The sequence below is a fragment of the Lagenorhynchus albirostris genome, chromosome 6, assembly GCF_949774975.1.
Source record: "Lagenorhynchus albirostris chromosome 6, mLagAlb1.1, whole genome shotgun sequence".
NCBI lineage: Eukaryota > Metazoa > Chordata > Mammalia > Artiodactyla > Delphinidae > Lagenorhynchus > Lagenorhynchus albirostris.
The window spans coordinates 7,265,822-7,283,129 of NC_083100.1; the positions used below are offsets into that span (position 1 = coordinate 7,265,822).

At 38.9% G+C, this 17,308-nt stretch overlaps 1 protein-coding gene across 7 annotated transcripts in view; it reads right to left on the bottom strand.

Moving 5' to 3' along the window:
* Window positions 1-17,308, bottom strand: part of GIGYF2 (GRB10 interacting GYF protein 2) — a 124,481-nt gene that overhangs the window by 36,445 nt on the left and 70,728 nt on the right. For all 7 annotated transcript variants that reach the window (XR_009541013.1, XM_060151830.1, XM_060151835.1 and 4 more), the window contains 9 exons: window positions 16,076-16,293; window positions 15,821-15,983; window positions 15,539-15,727; window positions 12,338-12,534; window positions 11,195-11,354; window positions 5,727-5,893; window positions 2,453-2,544; window positions 1,285-1,392; window positions 186-286 (listed from right to left, as the gene is read on the bottom strand). Coding sequence is in view for 6 of the 7 variants with exons in the window: in XM_060151830.1 (XP_060007813.1) it covers window positions 186-286; window positions 1,285-1,392; window positions 2,453-2,544; window positions 5,727-5,893; window positions 11,195-11,354; window positions 12,338-12,534; window positions 15,539-15,727; window positions 15,821-15,983; window positions 16,076-16,293 (1,395 nt within the window). In the remaining variant the exon portion in view is untranslated. The remainder of the gene's footprint in view (window positions 1-185; window positions 287-1,284; window positions 1,393-2,452; window positions 2,545-5,726; window positions 5,894-11,194; window positions 11,355-12,337; window positions 12,535-15,538; window positions 15,728-15,820; window positions 15,984-16,075; window positions 16,294-17,308) is intronic.

Genomic DNA, 17,308 nt, shown 5'->3' on the forward strand with positions numbered 1-17,308 from the left:
TACCTACTAAGTAATTTCTAGCGACTCCTTAACAGCTATTTTCAAAACAAAACAAAAAACTCACTTTTTATTAATATCCAATACAAAACACGTCGAAAAACTGATATGCTTTTAAAAAAACGGAATTATAAGTTATACGAGTCTAAATCCTTGAAGCTATACTAAAGGCCAATCTAAGGTTTTACCTGTAGGCTGTGAGGCTGTTGGCTGGAGTTCCCAGATAGAACCAGTATCTGGCACTGACACAGACCTAGTTACTGAGGGAATGACGTTCTGATCAGATATTCTGCAAAAGGGAAATTAGAAAATTAACTTGTTCTTGTCATCCACGAAAATAAAGAGGTATTTCCAGATTATTTGTAGGTTTCTGAGGTTATTTGGCCAGAAAACTTCATTGTTTTAACTAAAACATAACACTACCAAAACATTTAGGAAAGGAAAAAGGATAGAGCCAAGGTAATCAATCACACCTCTGGACCCTCGAGGTATTAGCTAATTTTGATTTCCAAATAATGGATATGCGTACTGTCTTTAAAAAATCCAGAATATCTCAACGAGAGTCACAGAGGCATCATGTTATCATGAAAAAACTCACAGACCTTAAGTCAAAAGGTCTGCATTTTAATTCTGTCTCTGAAGTGTTCTGTGTATTATGTCCAACCAAGCCACTCTGAGTCCCAGTTTGCCCATCTTTAAAATGGAGACCTGAACACCTAACCTGCCTACCTGCAGAATGGGTTATGGCTCAAAAGAGAAATATAAAAGGTTCTGGTTAAAGTGGACAGTAAAGTTTTTAACAGCAGTGACGGACACCTCTGCAGGAGGCGTGCAGGAGACCTACCACCTTGCCCATCTCCTTGTAGGAGACACAACACATACTACCCTGAATGTTAACTTGAAACAGCAGGAGTTTAAGACTTTTAGCATAATTTCCTTTTCCTTAGACCTACCTTAATGGCTTTTGGGTCTGGAAAATTATAACCCTATGTGGCATTAATATCTTTCTTGAGACATCACAGGTAAAAATGAGATTAAACTTCTCGACTACATTTTTTTGTTGTTGCTGATTCCATGAGCCTACACTGCTTTTCAAGCGCTCTTAGTATTCTTTGGTTATTATTCAAAATTTATCCTCTGAGTAAAAAGACCAAATAAATGCTTTACTTATTATTATTTTTAAAACCTATATTCTATTTTTACACACAACACACAAAAAATTTCCTTTCCTCTCTTTCTTTAAAACATACACACACAATGTGACACATCATGGAAACGACCACCAACCTCATCTTTAGTGCCTGGAACTGTTGGAGAAGAAGTGCCAACTGTTGCTGCTGCTGGGAAGACAGTGCTGCTTTCTGTTGTTGAGCCAGAACTTGTGCATATTGTTGTCTTCAAAAAGTAAAACACAGTATAACCTGTCTATCCACATTTAGTTCACTTTACTGAGATATTAAAAGCAAAGTTCAGGCCCCCCCAACAAAAACACCATTAGAAATAGCTATCAAATATATTTTTACAATTCTTCATAATAGTCACACAAACAGTTCTGTACTTTATTCTAGAAAGAACTGAACTAATAGATGGCATGCTTCTGAGTGGAAAGAGAACAGGAAAAAAAAAAATTAATGAAATGCCCAAAACTGGAAAGTTCCCTTAAGATGACAGTAACCTTTTATTAGAAAACAAGTGAGAAATAAAACAGATTCAAACTAACAGCTATTTCCACATGAAGAACTCTTTGCAAAAATAATATCACTTGTATAAAAATCCTCAAATTTATACGTTTCAGCTTGGAAAATTTTAGGTAAGATTTTTTTTCACTAGATCAGAGGTGGACAATTTTTTTTCTGTAAAGAGCCAGACAGTAAATATTTTGGGCTTTGCAGGACATTCACAACTACTCAATTCTGCCTCTGTAGTGCAAAAGTGGCCATAGATAATACACAAACAAATGGGTATGACTCTGTTCCAATAAAACTCTGCTTATGAAAACAGGTAGCCAGCCAGTTTGCCAACCTCTGCACCAGATGATACCAAATCTTACTTCTTCTATGAAAGGGACCCACACCTAAGTGACTACCATCATTCCATACCACTACTAATAGTATAAACTTTTACTTCTTTCCTGCCCCCTCATCTGTCTTTTCTCTGCAGCATTCAAAGCTGAGCCATTTAGAAGACTTAGTTCTTAAAATGTTTGTTGATTCTTGCTTTAGGAGCTAAAGATCTTGCAAAATTATAGTTATGTGTCATCTTCTACAAACTTCTGGTATTTAAGAAACAAGGTAAGACCAAACTTAGAATGTATAATGGTAACATGTCACTAGCTGGATTTGAAGACTGAAGTATCCTATTAAGTTTTCTGCTGTAAACGGTGAAATTTGGGAGCAGATTATATCTAAAGGCCCTTTTGGTGCTGCAGTGCACCCAACCGCATTACTGCTCTTACTGTATTAAGAACTGCTGATACTGGAGGTGCTGCATCTGGTATAAGGCTGTGAGTTCCTGCTGCCTGGTCAGTCGTTCCTGGTCCAACTCTCCCTGGGAGTAAAGGGGTGAAGGAAAGAAATACCACTGAATAAACTGAAAGAGCCTAAAAGCAATTTAGTACTTATATCTGAAAGGAAAATGAATCCTAGACCTTCACATCCCGCCCCACCTTTACACCCCAAACCCAAAACACCTATTAAAAAAAAAAATCAGGGCTTCCCTGGAGGCACAGTGGTTGAGGATCTGCCTGCCAATGCAGGGGACGCAGGTTCGAGCCCTGGCCTGAGAGGATCCCGCATGCCGCAGAGCAACTGGGTCTGTGCGTCACAACTGCTGAGCCTGAGCTCTAGAGCCTGAGAGCCACAACTACTGAGCCCATGTGCCACAACTGCTGAAGCCTGCGTGCCTGGAGCCGTGCTCCGCATCAAGAGGGGCCACTGCAGTGAGAGGCCTGCGCACCGCAACGGGGCGTGGCCCCCACTCGCCGCAACTGGAGAGGGCCCGCACACAGCAACGGGGACCCAGCTCAGCCATAAATAAATAAATAAATAAATAAATTCATTTAAAAAAAAAAACATCAGGCATCTTTAGAAACTAGTGCCATCTAGTGGAAGAAGGTGGTGTCAGCATTATAAGAGATTCCCTAAGGTGAGAAAGGTTCCTTATTTAGCTGCTGTTCTCCCCTCCTGCCCTTGAAGCTGAATGTTGTACTGTACTCCAGAGTTATTACTGTAACTAAATAAATGTATAATTCTCCCAATCTGAAAAGTGATTTATAAATTTGGAGATTATGGAGAAATTAGAGAAGTAGGACAAAACAGAAAGGAGTAAAATTAAATCTTATGGTAGGATTTTATAATGACACATAACAATTACAGGGAGGTAGTGTATAAGTATGTCTTCTTAGTATGTCTTCTTAAAGGGGATGAGAAATGTAAAATTAAATGGAACATAAAAGAGCTCTGAAAACTGTTTAACACTCTATCCAAAAATTAGGTGTTTCTATTGCTATTAATACACGATGAGTTTAAAAATAAGCTGTAGTTGGGACTCCCCTGGTGGTCCAGTGGTAAAGAATCTCCCTTCCAATGCAGGGGACGTGGGTTCGATCGCTGGTCGGGGAAGATCCCACATGCCGCGGAGCAACTAAGCCCGCACGCCACAACTACTGAGCTCACGCGCCTCAACGAGAGCGCCCGCGTTCCACAAACTACAGAGCCCACGTGCCCTGGAGCCCGCAACAACTAGACAGAAGCCCACGTGCTTCACTGCAGTCCCGCACACTGCAGCTAAGACCCAACACAGCCAAAAAAAAAAAAAAAAATTTTAAGTAAGCTGCAGTAAAACCCTGTTTTTTAGCTTATATGTCAAATAACACGGCTGGAATTTAAATTTTGGAAAGCTAATAGTGGGAAAAAAATGAAAACTGAAGTAAAGATAGTAGAAATAAAAGCATAAGGATGACATAGACTAAATTTAGACAAATCATTAGTTAACAGTTTATATCCTTAGTACACACTGATTATAGTTTGGAAAAAAACATTTGATATATGATTTACTTGGGGTGAGGTACATCTGAAATTAAAGGACTTTTTCTTTCTTATTAAATATTCATGGATAGAAGCTACACTAGGTTAGTCTAAAATTAACTTAAGGGCAAAGGCAATACCTGACAGGAAGCAGAGCTTCCCATGGATTTTCCCCTTAAGTGGGTCTGACTGAGGCTCAGCCCCTATAATTGGAAGTCAAGAAATGGATTAGAGCAAGCATGCCAAGCTCCAAGTGATGAGCTTTCAGCGCTGAAACATGCAAGATAAAAACCCATCCCAATTTCTGAGTAGGTGGTAAAAATACAATTTATATACAGTAATACACAATACAATTTTTCTTTGGATTTACAACAGAAATGCCAGGAATAATTCCCCTCACCTAGGAATTTTCATTGCTCTCCAAACTATAGGAGGTCTCAACTCATCAGTGGATTGTAAAATCAATTACTGGATTGTGAAATCAATTACTAGGTCAAGATCAACATTTACATATTGGGAAAAAAAGAAAAGAAACGGAAAGAAAATATGTACATGGCACCAAATGTTTTGTGAAACGTGTTTCAGATATACCTGCACATTAATAAGTGTACAGAGTAGTGACATAAAAATCTTTTTTTTTCCCCTATGGGCTGTGATCAGAAGTTTGATAGCCATTGTTCTCACTTACGAACACTCTTGGCTACAGATGTTGTGACTGACTTATTCATCTTCATCACATAAGAACCTAACACAGCCCTGGCACAGATCTTCAATATATAATTGGTGAGTAAATCAATGGATATTACTGTAGAAATCCAGTGTTCACACTAAAGGTTTTTGACTATGGCCACTTTTGACTATGGCCACTTTTGACTATGGCCAGCAACCAGACACTCCAACCTGGAGAAGCAAAAGAGAGGCACAGATCCAAAGCCCCCCAAAGGAACTAAACAGGGAGAGGCCCAGGAGCAGCTGCAGAAAAAGACTTCCCCTTCAAAAGCACTCCAGGGTCAGCATACTAGGAGGGTTACGTTATGATCTAATTTTTAGTTAAAATATCAGTAACGAATGTTAAAAAAATAAAAGTCTTCAAAATATTCTGAAGCAATGGAATTTTATATTAGCAACATTTGCTTTAAGGCAAAACTCAAATTTAAGAACTCCGGAAGTCAGAAAGCAAGAGGCAAATAAATGGAGAGGAGAATGTGCATTCTAACTAGAGGCAACAAGAAACTCTAAGTCAATTGTGTTGAAGCACAGCAGATAAAGGTCAAAGCTCTGGAATGAACTTAGAAAGGTAAGGAGCCAGAACATGCATGACCTGGTAGGGAGGCTAGGATAAGATGTTCTCCTTTCAACACCTGATGGAAAGCTACTGCAGGATTCTGTTTCTTGAGAGAGAAAGAGAGAAAGAGAGAAAGAGAGAGAGAGAGAGAGAGAGAGAGAGAGAGGGAGAGGGGGAGAGAGAGAGAGAGAGAGAGAGAGAGAGAGAGAGAAGGACAGACACAGGTACACAGGTATTTGAATTTTGAAAAGATCATTATAGCTAGGTATGTAGTCTCTGACTCAGACTTCCCATTGCCATTTCAGTTAATTACTTTCAAGGAACTAGTTTCTTCTTCATTAGATGTAACATCTGTTTACAAAGAGAAGCAAGTGCTTCTGTGTCCACTATGTGTTCTGGGTGAAGCATAAGGTACTTACCATATGAGGAGGGGGAGCTGGTCCAGGAGAGAAAGGAACCCTTCCCCACATTTTCATGATATCACCAAGAGGTTGGAAGCTTTCATCACATGCTCTCTTCACCAACAAAGACATAGTGAAATAGCCCGCCTGAAACCATTCCGCCATCTCCTGATTATTGAAGGGACCTACAACAGCATTAATTAAACAGAAAGGCAGTAAGAATCCTTTCTAGCTCAAGAGGAAAAATATATTTCCGGGGTCTGCTCCTCACCCAGAGGTAACGATCTGTTTCAGGTGGCACCTATCAAATATCTTGTATAACATCTTAATTTATCACAAAAAGTGGTGAACAGGACTCAAACTAATAAAATACTATAGAAACAATTTAGAAATAAGCCTATGTCTACACATCCCAATTTCTCAGCAGTGTTTTAATTATTTTAAGGAGCATAATTGTCTCCAACTCACTCAATCTCTAAAGTTCTTTTGTCAGAAAAGCATAACACTAAAAAGCGTTAGTGTTTGTTAGACTTCGTAGCACAGAGAAATAAATATGAAGGGCTGAATATCCTCTTCTCTAATTTTCATTTTCTGTTAGAGTCTACTGGAGGTTAGGCAAAATATAAACAATAATGAATTAAATTAAGAAAAATCGTAATTTATTTATCTAGGTAAGACTAAATCTGGCCTTGGTAAGGGAAAAAAACAACCTAACAATCTCTAGATGTTTTACAATAAGAAATAACCGAGTATTTTATACATAAAATTAACAAACTCACTATCAATAACCATTGATTCAGCAGCTATTTACTGAACACCAGTCACACAGGTCCAGGCAGGAAGATACAGCAGTAAACAAAACCAAGCCCTGGAACTTCCACCTCTGGGAAGGTGGAGTAGATGTACTTCTCCCTGCTCCTCCTGCCAAATACAACTAAAAACCCTGGACATTACATACAAAACAAACAAACAAAAAGACTCCTAAAGGTAGAGAGAAGGCAGCAGACTGACTAGAGGCCTTGGAGCCTGAGGAACCAGCTGGTGGTGAATTCCCTGGGTTTTCATTTTACCTCACACTTCCCAAATTTGGAGCTGAAGAAGTGAGCAACAAGAAACATGGCCCAATAAATACAATTGAAAACATGACCCAATTACAGGCTATCTACAAGAAAGTCACTTAAAATGTAACAATATAGGCAGGTATAAAATGAAAGGATAGAAAAAGATATATCCAACAAACATTAATCAAAAGAAAGCTGAAGTGGTTGTATTAGTATTTAATAAAGTAGGCTTCAGAGCAAAGAAAATTACCAGAGACAGAGAGGGACATTATATAATAATAAAGGGTCAATCCACCAAAATGCATGCACCAAACAACAAAACTGCAAAATATGTGAAGCGAAATCTGATAGCTGAAAAGAGACACAGAACAGATCCACAAGTTGAAGAATTCAACGAGAACAACTGATAGAACAACTAGACATAATCAGAAAGACTACAGAATTCAACACCACATCAACTAATAAGATCTAATTGACATTTACAGAACACTCCAAAGATAGCAAAATACCTGGAGAATTATACCAAACATTTAAAGAATTAACATACTGTGACAAAAGTATGGATGTTTCTCAAAAAACTAAAAATAGAAGTACCATGTAACCTAGCAATTCCATTCCTGGGTATATACATCAACAAAACAAAACAAAACAAAAACACTAATTCGAAACACACTCCCCTATGTTTACAGAAGCATTATGTACAATCGCCAAGATATAGAAGCAACCTAAGTGTCCATCAACACTTAGAATAAACGGATAAAGACAATGTGGCATATACATATATAATGGAATGCTACTCAGCCATAAAAAAAAGAATGAAATTTTGCCATTTGCAACAACGTGGATGGACTGGTGAAATAAATTAAAGAAAGACAAATACTGTGTGATATCGCTTACATGTGGAATCTAAAAAATACAACTAGTAAATATAACCACAAAGAAACAGGCTCACAGACATAAAGAACAAATTAGTGGTTACCAGTGGGAAGAAGGAAGGGGAGAGGGGCAATATAGGGGTAAGTAAGAGGTACAAACTATTTAAAAGAACCACACACACACACATACACACACACACAGAATTAACACCAATTCTAAACAATCTTTTCCATAAAATAGAAGGGGAGGAAATAAGTGACAGTTCATTTTATGAAACTAATATTACCCTGATACCAAAACCAGACAATGAGAATACCAAAAAAAAAAAAAACCCCAAAAAACTACAAAATATCCTTTAGGAACAGAGACACAAAAATCCTTAACAATATAGTACTAAGATTCAGCAATATATAAAAAGAATTACACAGCATGACCAAATGGAGTTTATTCCAAGGATGCAACTGGTTCAAAATTCAAAAACTAGTCAATGTAATCTACCATATTTAACTGGTTAAAGAAAAATCACATGATCATATCAACAGAGGCTGAAAAGGCATTTGACAAAATCCAGTATCAGATCATGGTAAAAGCTCTCAAAATAAAGGTTACTTCCTTAACTTGATAAACAGTACCTACAAAAACTCAACAGCTAACATTACCACTTAATTATTATTAAAGTTTCCCCTAAGATAGGAAAGTAGGATAAACAAAGCAAGTATGTCAGCTCTCACCCCTCTTATTCAACACAGTGTTGGAACACACAGTAAGGCAACAAAAGGAAATAAGAGGCATACATATTGGAAATGAAAAAAGAAAACTGTCCCTATTTGCAGATGACAATAATAATGTCTACACAGAAAAGCCTATGGACTCTAATGAAACAACTCCTAGAACTAATGAGTGAGCTCAGCAATGTCAGAATAGACAAACATCTAAAACTCAATTCTATATAGTAGCAGTGAACAGATACTGAAATATAAAATATACTATTGCTCAAAAAAATCATATACTTAGGTATACATTCATCAAAACATGTACAGAATCTATGCTGAAAACCACACAGTGCTAATGAAAGAAATCAAAGATCTAAATAAACTGAGAGACATACTATGTTCATGGATGGGAAGATTCAACATGGTAAAGATGTCAATTCTCTTCAAAATTATATAGAGGGGGCTTCCTTCCCTGGTGGCGCAGTGGTTAAGAATCCACCTGCCAATGCAGGCGACACGGGTTCGAGCCCTAGTCCGGGAAGATCCCACATGCCACAGAGCAACTAAGCCCGTGTGCCACACTACTGAGCCTGCGCGCCGAGAGCCCGTGCTCCGCAACACAAGAAGCCACCGCAATGAGAAGCCTGTGCACTGCAACAAAGAGTAGCCCACACTCACCACAACTAGAGAAAAGCCTGCACGCACCAACAAAGACCCAACGCAGCCAAAAATAAAATACATTAAAACAAAATGATATAGAGGTTTAACATAATCCCTATTAAAATTTCTGCAAGATTTTTGGTAAATATAGACAGGATTATTCAAAAATTTATATGGAAAAGCAAATTAGAAAAACTAAATGCTCTTTTGATAAGAGGAACCAGTCTACCCAATTTCAGGACTTACTCTATAGCTATAGTAACCAAGACTACATAGTATTGGCTGGAGGGACAGACACAACGATCAAATAAAGAACCCAGGGAATTTCCTGGCAGTCCAGTGGTTAGGGCTCTGCGCTTCCACTGCAGTGGGGCATGGGTGCAATCCCTGGTCAGAGAACTAAGATCCCATAAGCCGTGCAGCATGGCCACAAATAAAAAAAAAAAAAAAGAATAACGAACCCAGAAATCGACCAACACAAATATGCTCAACTAAACTTTGACAAAAGTATAAAAACAATTCAGGAGAGGAAAGACAGACTTTTCAACAAAAGGTCCCAGAACAACTGGACATCCATAGGCAAAAAAAATAAACCTTGACCTAAGTGCCATACCTTATATAAAAATTAACTCAAAATGCAACACCAACTTAAGTGTAAAACATAAAGCTATACATTTTTTCGGGAAAAAACCTTTGGGATGTGAAGCTCAGCAAAGAGTTCTTAACACCCAAAGCACAATCCATAAAAGAAAAAAACTGATCAATTGCATTTCATCAAAATTTAAAACTTTTGCTCTGTTAAAGACTGTTCAGAGTCTGTTCTGAATCTTGACTGTATCAATATGTCAATATCCTGGGGCTTCCCTGGTGGTGCAGTGGTTGGGAAACTGCCTGCCAATGCAGGGGACACGGGTTCAAGCCCTGGTCCGGGAGGATCCCACATACCGCAGAGCAGCTGGGCCTGTGCGCCACAACTGCTGAGCCTGCGCTCTAGAGCCCGTGAGCCACAACTACTGAGCCCGTGAGCCACAACTACTGAGCCTGTGTGCCACAACTGCTGAGGCCCGCGTGCCTGGAGCCCGTGCTCCACAATGAGAGAGGTCACTGCAATAAGAGGCCGAGGCACCATGACAAGCAGTGGCCCCCGCTTGCCACAACTGGAGAGGGCCCGCGTGCAGCAATGGGGACCCAACACAGCCAAAAATAAATAAAATTTTAAAAAACCCAAAATATCCTGGATGTAGTATTGTTTTACAGTTTTGTCAGAGGTTACCACTGGAGGAAACTGGGTAAAGGGTACATGGAATCTCTATATTATTTCTTACAACTGCTTGTGAAGCTATAATTATCTCAGAGTAAATTAAATTAAAACACACACCTGTATATGCTTTAATTACAACAGATTCTACAGGCATGTGAAGAGATCATGAACAAATATATACAGTGCCAGGTAGTGACAGAAGCTATGAAGAAGAATAAAGCAGGGTAGGGGGACCGAGGATAGAAAGAGAATAATGATGTTAGAGAGAGGTCACAGGCTGTACTTGGTAAAACATTATCATGAAACTGACACTAACAGAGTGAACAACGAATTTCAGGTTATAAGCAAAAACTGCAAAAGCAGAAATGAAAAATCAACCAAATGTCCTTCACAGCATTCTCTCTCCATTCTAATCTAACATGCACCATACACATATTTTAAGCAATCAGTTTATAATATGGTACTCTTTTTTCAGATATTTTACATAGTTCTTCATCATTTATGATATCAACTCCACTTCAGTGAAACATTCAACCAATGTTTTCCAAGATGGCTGCCATCATCTTTTTTTATGGCTGGGAGACTGAAATACAGTGAATGTACGAAACTCAACTGCCTAGTTAATACCTGACATGCCAGAAATGAGGATGTCTTAAGCATACTGTTTACAACCCTATCATATTAGTCATCACATTCTGCCTTGTATTCAAATTGTTTTCACTAGACTCCTTCCCATCACTGAAACTGTAAAGTACGATGGAGGGAACCTATAAACAAGCCTTCTATATATGAAGAAAGCCGGTAGCACTGACTTTTGTTCTACTAGTATACAAATTAACGTTAAATAATTACCATCCTACAGAATCTGGAGGTAATGGCATACTTCTGTACATAAAGTAGAATGGAACAACCTACCTTGAATTTCTCCCTGAGGATCTTTGTAATACCACTTCTGCATTGCTTCATGCATCAATGGAATTGAGACTCCCTTAGCTCTGTGCTCTTGCAGTTTTGATGCCAGTCTCTCATCATCTAGTGCACTGTCTTGTAGATAAGCCACCATCTTCTCAGCTTGCTAAGGGAAAAATTAAAAAATGAATTGTGGAAACAAATGATGCTAAATTAATACCTGTACATATAAAAATTGTCTGCCTTTTTTGGACTACTTGATCTGTGAGAGGCATTGTACAAATAACGCAGCAGGCAACAATTTAATTCGTCCAACATGCCATGAAATAGGTACTATCCCCATTTTACAGAGGGGGAAACTAAGGCTCAGAGGGTGTCAAGTCTTGCTCAAGGTCTCAAAATTATTAAGCAAACCCAAATGAGACTGAAACACAAGCTGGTATGGATCAAAGCCCAAGCTTCTAATCAACACACTTTAAGAGTGCCATTTAGACAAATAAACAATCCTAAGTTATACAAACTAAACCTATAAAAAACATGAGCATTAACAGATCAAAAGGTTCAATTAAAACAATTACAAATAAAATCTTTTACAAGTTTTACTAAGACACTGTTCCCTTTCTTCCTTTCTTCAACATTTCCTGCCACCAACCACTCCACCCTGAAGAAAAAAGAATTTCTTTTGTAGAAAGCAAGTTATCATTTACTTTACATATAAACAATAGTATATAAAATCTTAGGGAACTCTAGAGACATGAATACGATGGTAATATCCTGAGAGTTTAACTATTTTCCCTGTTACACTTTAGGCAAAAAATAGAAGACACAGTGCCTATCCACAGCTGCCTTGTATTCGCCATTTTTGGCATTCCATTAATTTCCAAAAAGAAAAAAGAAAAGCAAACAGCTAAGGGCAACCTCAGAAGAGCAAAAAATAACCTGATATAATGACTCTACACAGCAGAAACTTAAAAGCATTAAATGATCTGAAAGACAATTACTCATAAAAATAAATACTAGACATAAAAACAACATTTTCAGTACACAAAACCTAGTGCACAAAAATTCCATTTCTGAATATTCATTTAATGCTTTTCAATGTTTATGGCAGTTCGAGAGGGAAAAAAAAAAGGATTACGTGATTTGTACCTGCTCCAAATGTTTGAGACCCTCTTCATCATCTGGCTCTGTGGAAACACTGCCCATACCAGGAGCACCTACGACTGGTGTTTCAACTGGCCGGAGGGCAGGACTAGGATTGGGAACAGGAGGTGGAAGGATGAGAAGAGGAGAGGCTGTATCTGAAGGAATCTGTGACAGGGGCTGCTGGACACCAGGAACCATTTCTAGAGGAAAAAAATGTAGACAGATAAAAATCCTTTAAAATATAGAGACTCTTACGAAAAATAACTATCAAGTCGGGCAGCTTACTAAATGGGCTCAACAGATATGTGAACCGTGTCATGAACACTGCTGCTACTTCTTATGGAGAAGTGTAGTATTTTTCCCTAGAATGACAGAAAAACCTGCATAGGATGACAACAAATAAGATTAAAAGGTATCCAGAAAGGCCTTTTACAGTGCCAACCTGTATCACTAGAGCATCTACCCAATAGTTATAGGTCTACCTCCTGAAAACAAACAGAATCAGTCCAATCCCTTCCTTACATCATGTCTCTGAATAGGAAAGACAATTTAAACAGCACTGCAAATCTCCTCGAAGATGCCACATCTCAGCATAAAACCCTTTATTAAAAATATCTGCAATTATTTTGACTAAGTACCTATTTCAAGTTATTATTAACATAATTCAATGCAACACATTTTGTAGGATAACAAAAAGCTCTCGGAGTCTACCCATACAGTGCAGGAGGTTCTCTGCAATAAGAATAAAGACTGCAAAAGAGGTTGTGTCTTGGTTCCTATTTCTAACCTCTCAGCATGCAGGTTCTTTCTTAAGAAGGAAAGGGGGATGGAAGTAATTAGATACAGTTGCAGTTTCCCCTTTGAAACCTTGTTTGTTCAATTACAGATAGCTTCTGCAAATTCCTGTTCCTCTCACTCTATCCTTTCTTTGCCAAACTTAACAGGACAGCCTATACAACCTGTCTCTACCTCACCACCAACCACACGCTACAACGTGACTTGCACTCCCAAGCCCCCAGAAAAGCTTCTCTCCCAAAGATAAGCAGTGACCCAAAGTCCCCAAATCCAACAGCTCCTCCTAGTCCCCGTCACCTAGCCTTAGTCTGACATTATCTTCCCAATTCTAAACTGGAACATTCTCCTTCCTTCATTTTCCTGCACTCTATTCTTGCCTCTGAAGATTTTTCTCTGGCTTCTCTATCTACCCTCTGAAAGTAGGAAATATCCATGTTCTATTCTCAGTCCAATTTGTCTCACCCCTAACAAGTGTAATCTTTTAAATTTTCATTCTCTCTGGCCCTAAACTCTTCCCATTGAGCTACAGTCCCCTCACTCAGAAATGCTCTCTGGCCATCGCTATCTAATTTCTCATCAACACCTCAGACTCAATGTTCATAACTGAATTTGTTCTCTCCTCTCCCAAATGTGCTCCTCAACTTCCACTCTTTTTCTGCTAAGGATACCATAATCCTCTCAGGCACCTCACTCATCTTTGACTCTTCCGTCTTCTTTGCCCTGATATACAACAGTAACCATGTCCTGCCAATTTCTACTTTGAAATCTCATCTGCCACTACCTCCCTTTACAAGTGCACTGCCTACACCACAGTGACTGCTCAGGGCACCAACAGGTCACAGAGCAGCCCATCTGTCATCACAACCTACCCTACACAGAAAGCTGTCAAGTATATGTTCCAACCGTGTTTCCCACCAGCCTCCTTTTCACACCTCATAATTCATGTAAATAAAAACAGGAGCTGATTCCCTGCCCATACCTGGATCAGTCCTACTTCCTCACTGTAGCTTTCACTGCTACCTAGTACTGGAATGCCCTCTCCTAATTCATCCAGCTACACCTACCTCCAAATTCTACTTATTATTCCAAGACAAGCTCAAAGACACCTGATTCCTGAAGCATTCCAGGAGTCTGCCAATCATAAATTCCTATCATTACTTTTCGTCCTAGGTTACTGATATACACATGCTTTATTTCCCCCAGAGACTATAAATCCAGAATTTCCATCTTTAATGCCACCTATGCAGCTTTCCCAAAATATACATGTCTAGACCCCACCCTAAAATCTCCTGGAGTAAGGCCCCAGGCATGTACATTTAACAGTATGAACCACAAGTAATTTGGGGCGGGGGTGGGGGGACACATCATAATTGAAAAATGAAAGAGGTCTCAAAACATACAAGTCCCATGGCGCCTTGTATATACAGTAGAGATTCAAATACTTGAATTCATTCATTCAGCTTTATGATAGACATAAAAAACTGAAAAACAAAAAATCCTTGGTTCAAGCTATCAAAATAGTATTTATTGGGCAAAAAAGAGAATAAACAGATCTTTATAATATTGTATTGCTATGTCAGAAACAGTGCTGGTTGTTTAAGAAGAAAGAGAAGACACCTAACCTAGCTTGGGAACTTGGGGTGGGAGAGTTTTAGGCACAGAGAAAAGCATATGCTAAGGCACAAAGGCAAGAGAACAAGGCACATTTCAGGACCTAACAGGCTGTGAAGCTGGTGAATAGAGTACAAAGTAGAGAGAGATGGTGCTGAAACTGTAGAGAGGGAGGCAGATGCCAGGTCATGCAAGGTCTCTTAGGCCATGTTAAAGGGGGTGAATTTTTATGATGAATAAATGAATTCACCTTTCAATATCAGGCATTATACTGTCATTTTATGTCCAAGAAGAAACATGGGAATGAACATTAATATTACCTACTAAGGTACATGAGCAACTTAAAATCAATATAATGACATTGGAGAAGGAGATACACTTTAAGCTTATTCTCCAGTAAAGGTGATGGACTTGCACAGATTCATCTTGGCCTCTTTCGAAACAATGGCATTCTGGTGTGTCATCTGGATGCACATATAGCCATTACATAAAAGGAATCTGATATGGGAATCAAACTACCACAGAGGATCCCAAACTCAGTTTGTTTGACTGATACCAGGGTGGCTATATCATAGCACCCTAGGAAATGATACTTCTGCTTCTAACTCTGTTTTGATGAATTCTGAGATAGATACACAGGCGAAGCAGTGTTTGAGAAGGTTTACTGGTAAAATAATCTATTCCAATAATTTACCACTAGAAGCAGTTCAGAGAGGCATAAACAGAAGCCTCTCTTATCGGTGATCACTGGCCCCAGCAAAATCCAAGTTTGGCTTGTTGCCTCTCATAAATACATACCGTCCCCCCTGCTGGGTACTTTGGTTGATAGACTATTTTCTGTCCGACTCTCTTCTTCAGCTTTTTCCATTTGCTCAGTTTTGGGTTCCTCTTTCCTCTCAAACTGTGGTGCCTCCTGAGGCTGATGGTCTGAAGGAGTGCCTGGTCTAGCAGATGAGGTGGAGGTTTGGGGGGTTTCCTCACTAGCTTCTGTAACATGACATAATCTTAAATTAACAACTTAGGAAACTTTTAGTTTGATTTTTTTTTTTTTTTAAAGTGAAGGACAAAAATGAGCCTTACCAACTCCTACTCTGTCTGTCTTTTCTCCTTCCTTCTTATTTGTCTTATCGGGTTCTTTGGCTTCTTCATTATGGCTACCTTCAGAGTCAGAGCATTCCTCCCCTTCTTCTACAGGCCGGAAGTCCATCTCCTGCTCTTCTGGGATAGGCTCTTTCTGTACTTTCTGTAGCAAGAAAATTAAGCCAAAGATTAACAGCATATTTGGATTTGGAAGAAGGTCAGTACCTGTCATAATATTTGAAACAAATTTCTTACCTTTAGAGACAGGAATGCTCCAGATGAGTCAAATGTGCCCATTTCTTCTTCAGCATCCTCTAAGCACCATTCAGGCAAGCTATCCCTGTCATCATCTATGCTTCCACTGCCAGAGCGCACCCTTCGGTAACCCCGTTCATCATCCCGATCTCGAAAGTCAAACTCAAACCTTCGCCGTCGTTCCATGTGTTCCCGCCAGCCTGCAGAACGAGGGCCATCTGGGATGAAGAGGAGGACACAAACCTTAGAAAAGTTTTACGACAGTATTTGAGAAAGAAAACCATAGATAGGAAACAAAGGAGAAAACTACAACTGACGGCAAATTCAAATGGATCAATCTACTAAAGAGAAAATAAGGCAAATGAAACGAAGCTCAAAGCTCAGTATTATATATGATACGCCATCACTAAGTGACAACAGTAGTTATCATCATTAACTACTGAGTCACACAACATACTCTAAAGCTTTTAAAGATAAATTTAAAACAAATCACTTTTAAAACACAGTTCTCTGCCAAGTACATACTTTTAATAAGCTCTAGATATCTGACTGAAATGCTGCTAGGCCACTCACGTGGCCCACTCCTAGCCCAGACTTACGGCACTGGATATCTTTCCATACTGAGGTCCATGCCTTCCCTTTGGCAAGTCTTAAAGCATTTTCTTTCTTCTGATGAAAATATCATTCTTTATGGATAAGACCAGCTCCCTTGATAATATATAATAATATCCAGGATACTATGATATTATGTCAATTCATAATATCAAACTCATCATGTCCACTTAACAGCGCTAGGATCCCATTTGTAATTCTGATTCCCAAAAAAAGTCATGGAATTATAGCACTGACATGTCATATTTGGCCCACTATCCTAGTTTTATAGTTTAAGAAGCAAAACCTCTGACAGCAGAAGTAACGTGCATAATGAAAAGTAGAACTAGAATCCAATTCTGCATCCTCTACTGCTTTTTCCACAATAACATGCTTACTCTCCTTTTCCTTTTCTCTCATCTCTTAACTCTCCCTAGGGAGTTTTAATTTAATACCCCCAGGGACATTCCTAAATCCACCCTTGCATATTATGTAGCACATCTACTTTCCAACAAAAAACGAATGCCTAAGACCAAAAGCTACAAGTTAAGGTATTTTCTCTCTCTAAAAAAAAGGGGGGGGGGTGGTTCTTGTTAAAATCTGACAAACCTGAGCCTAAGAGAGTCTTAAGAGGAAACACAT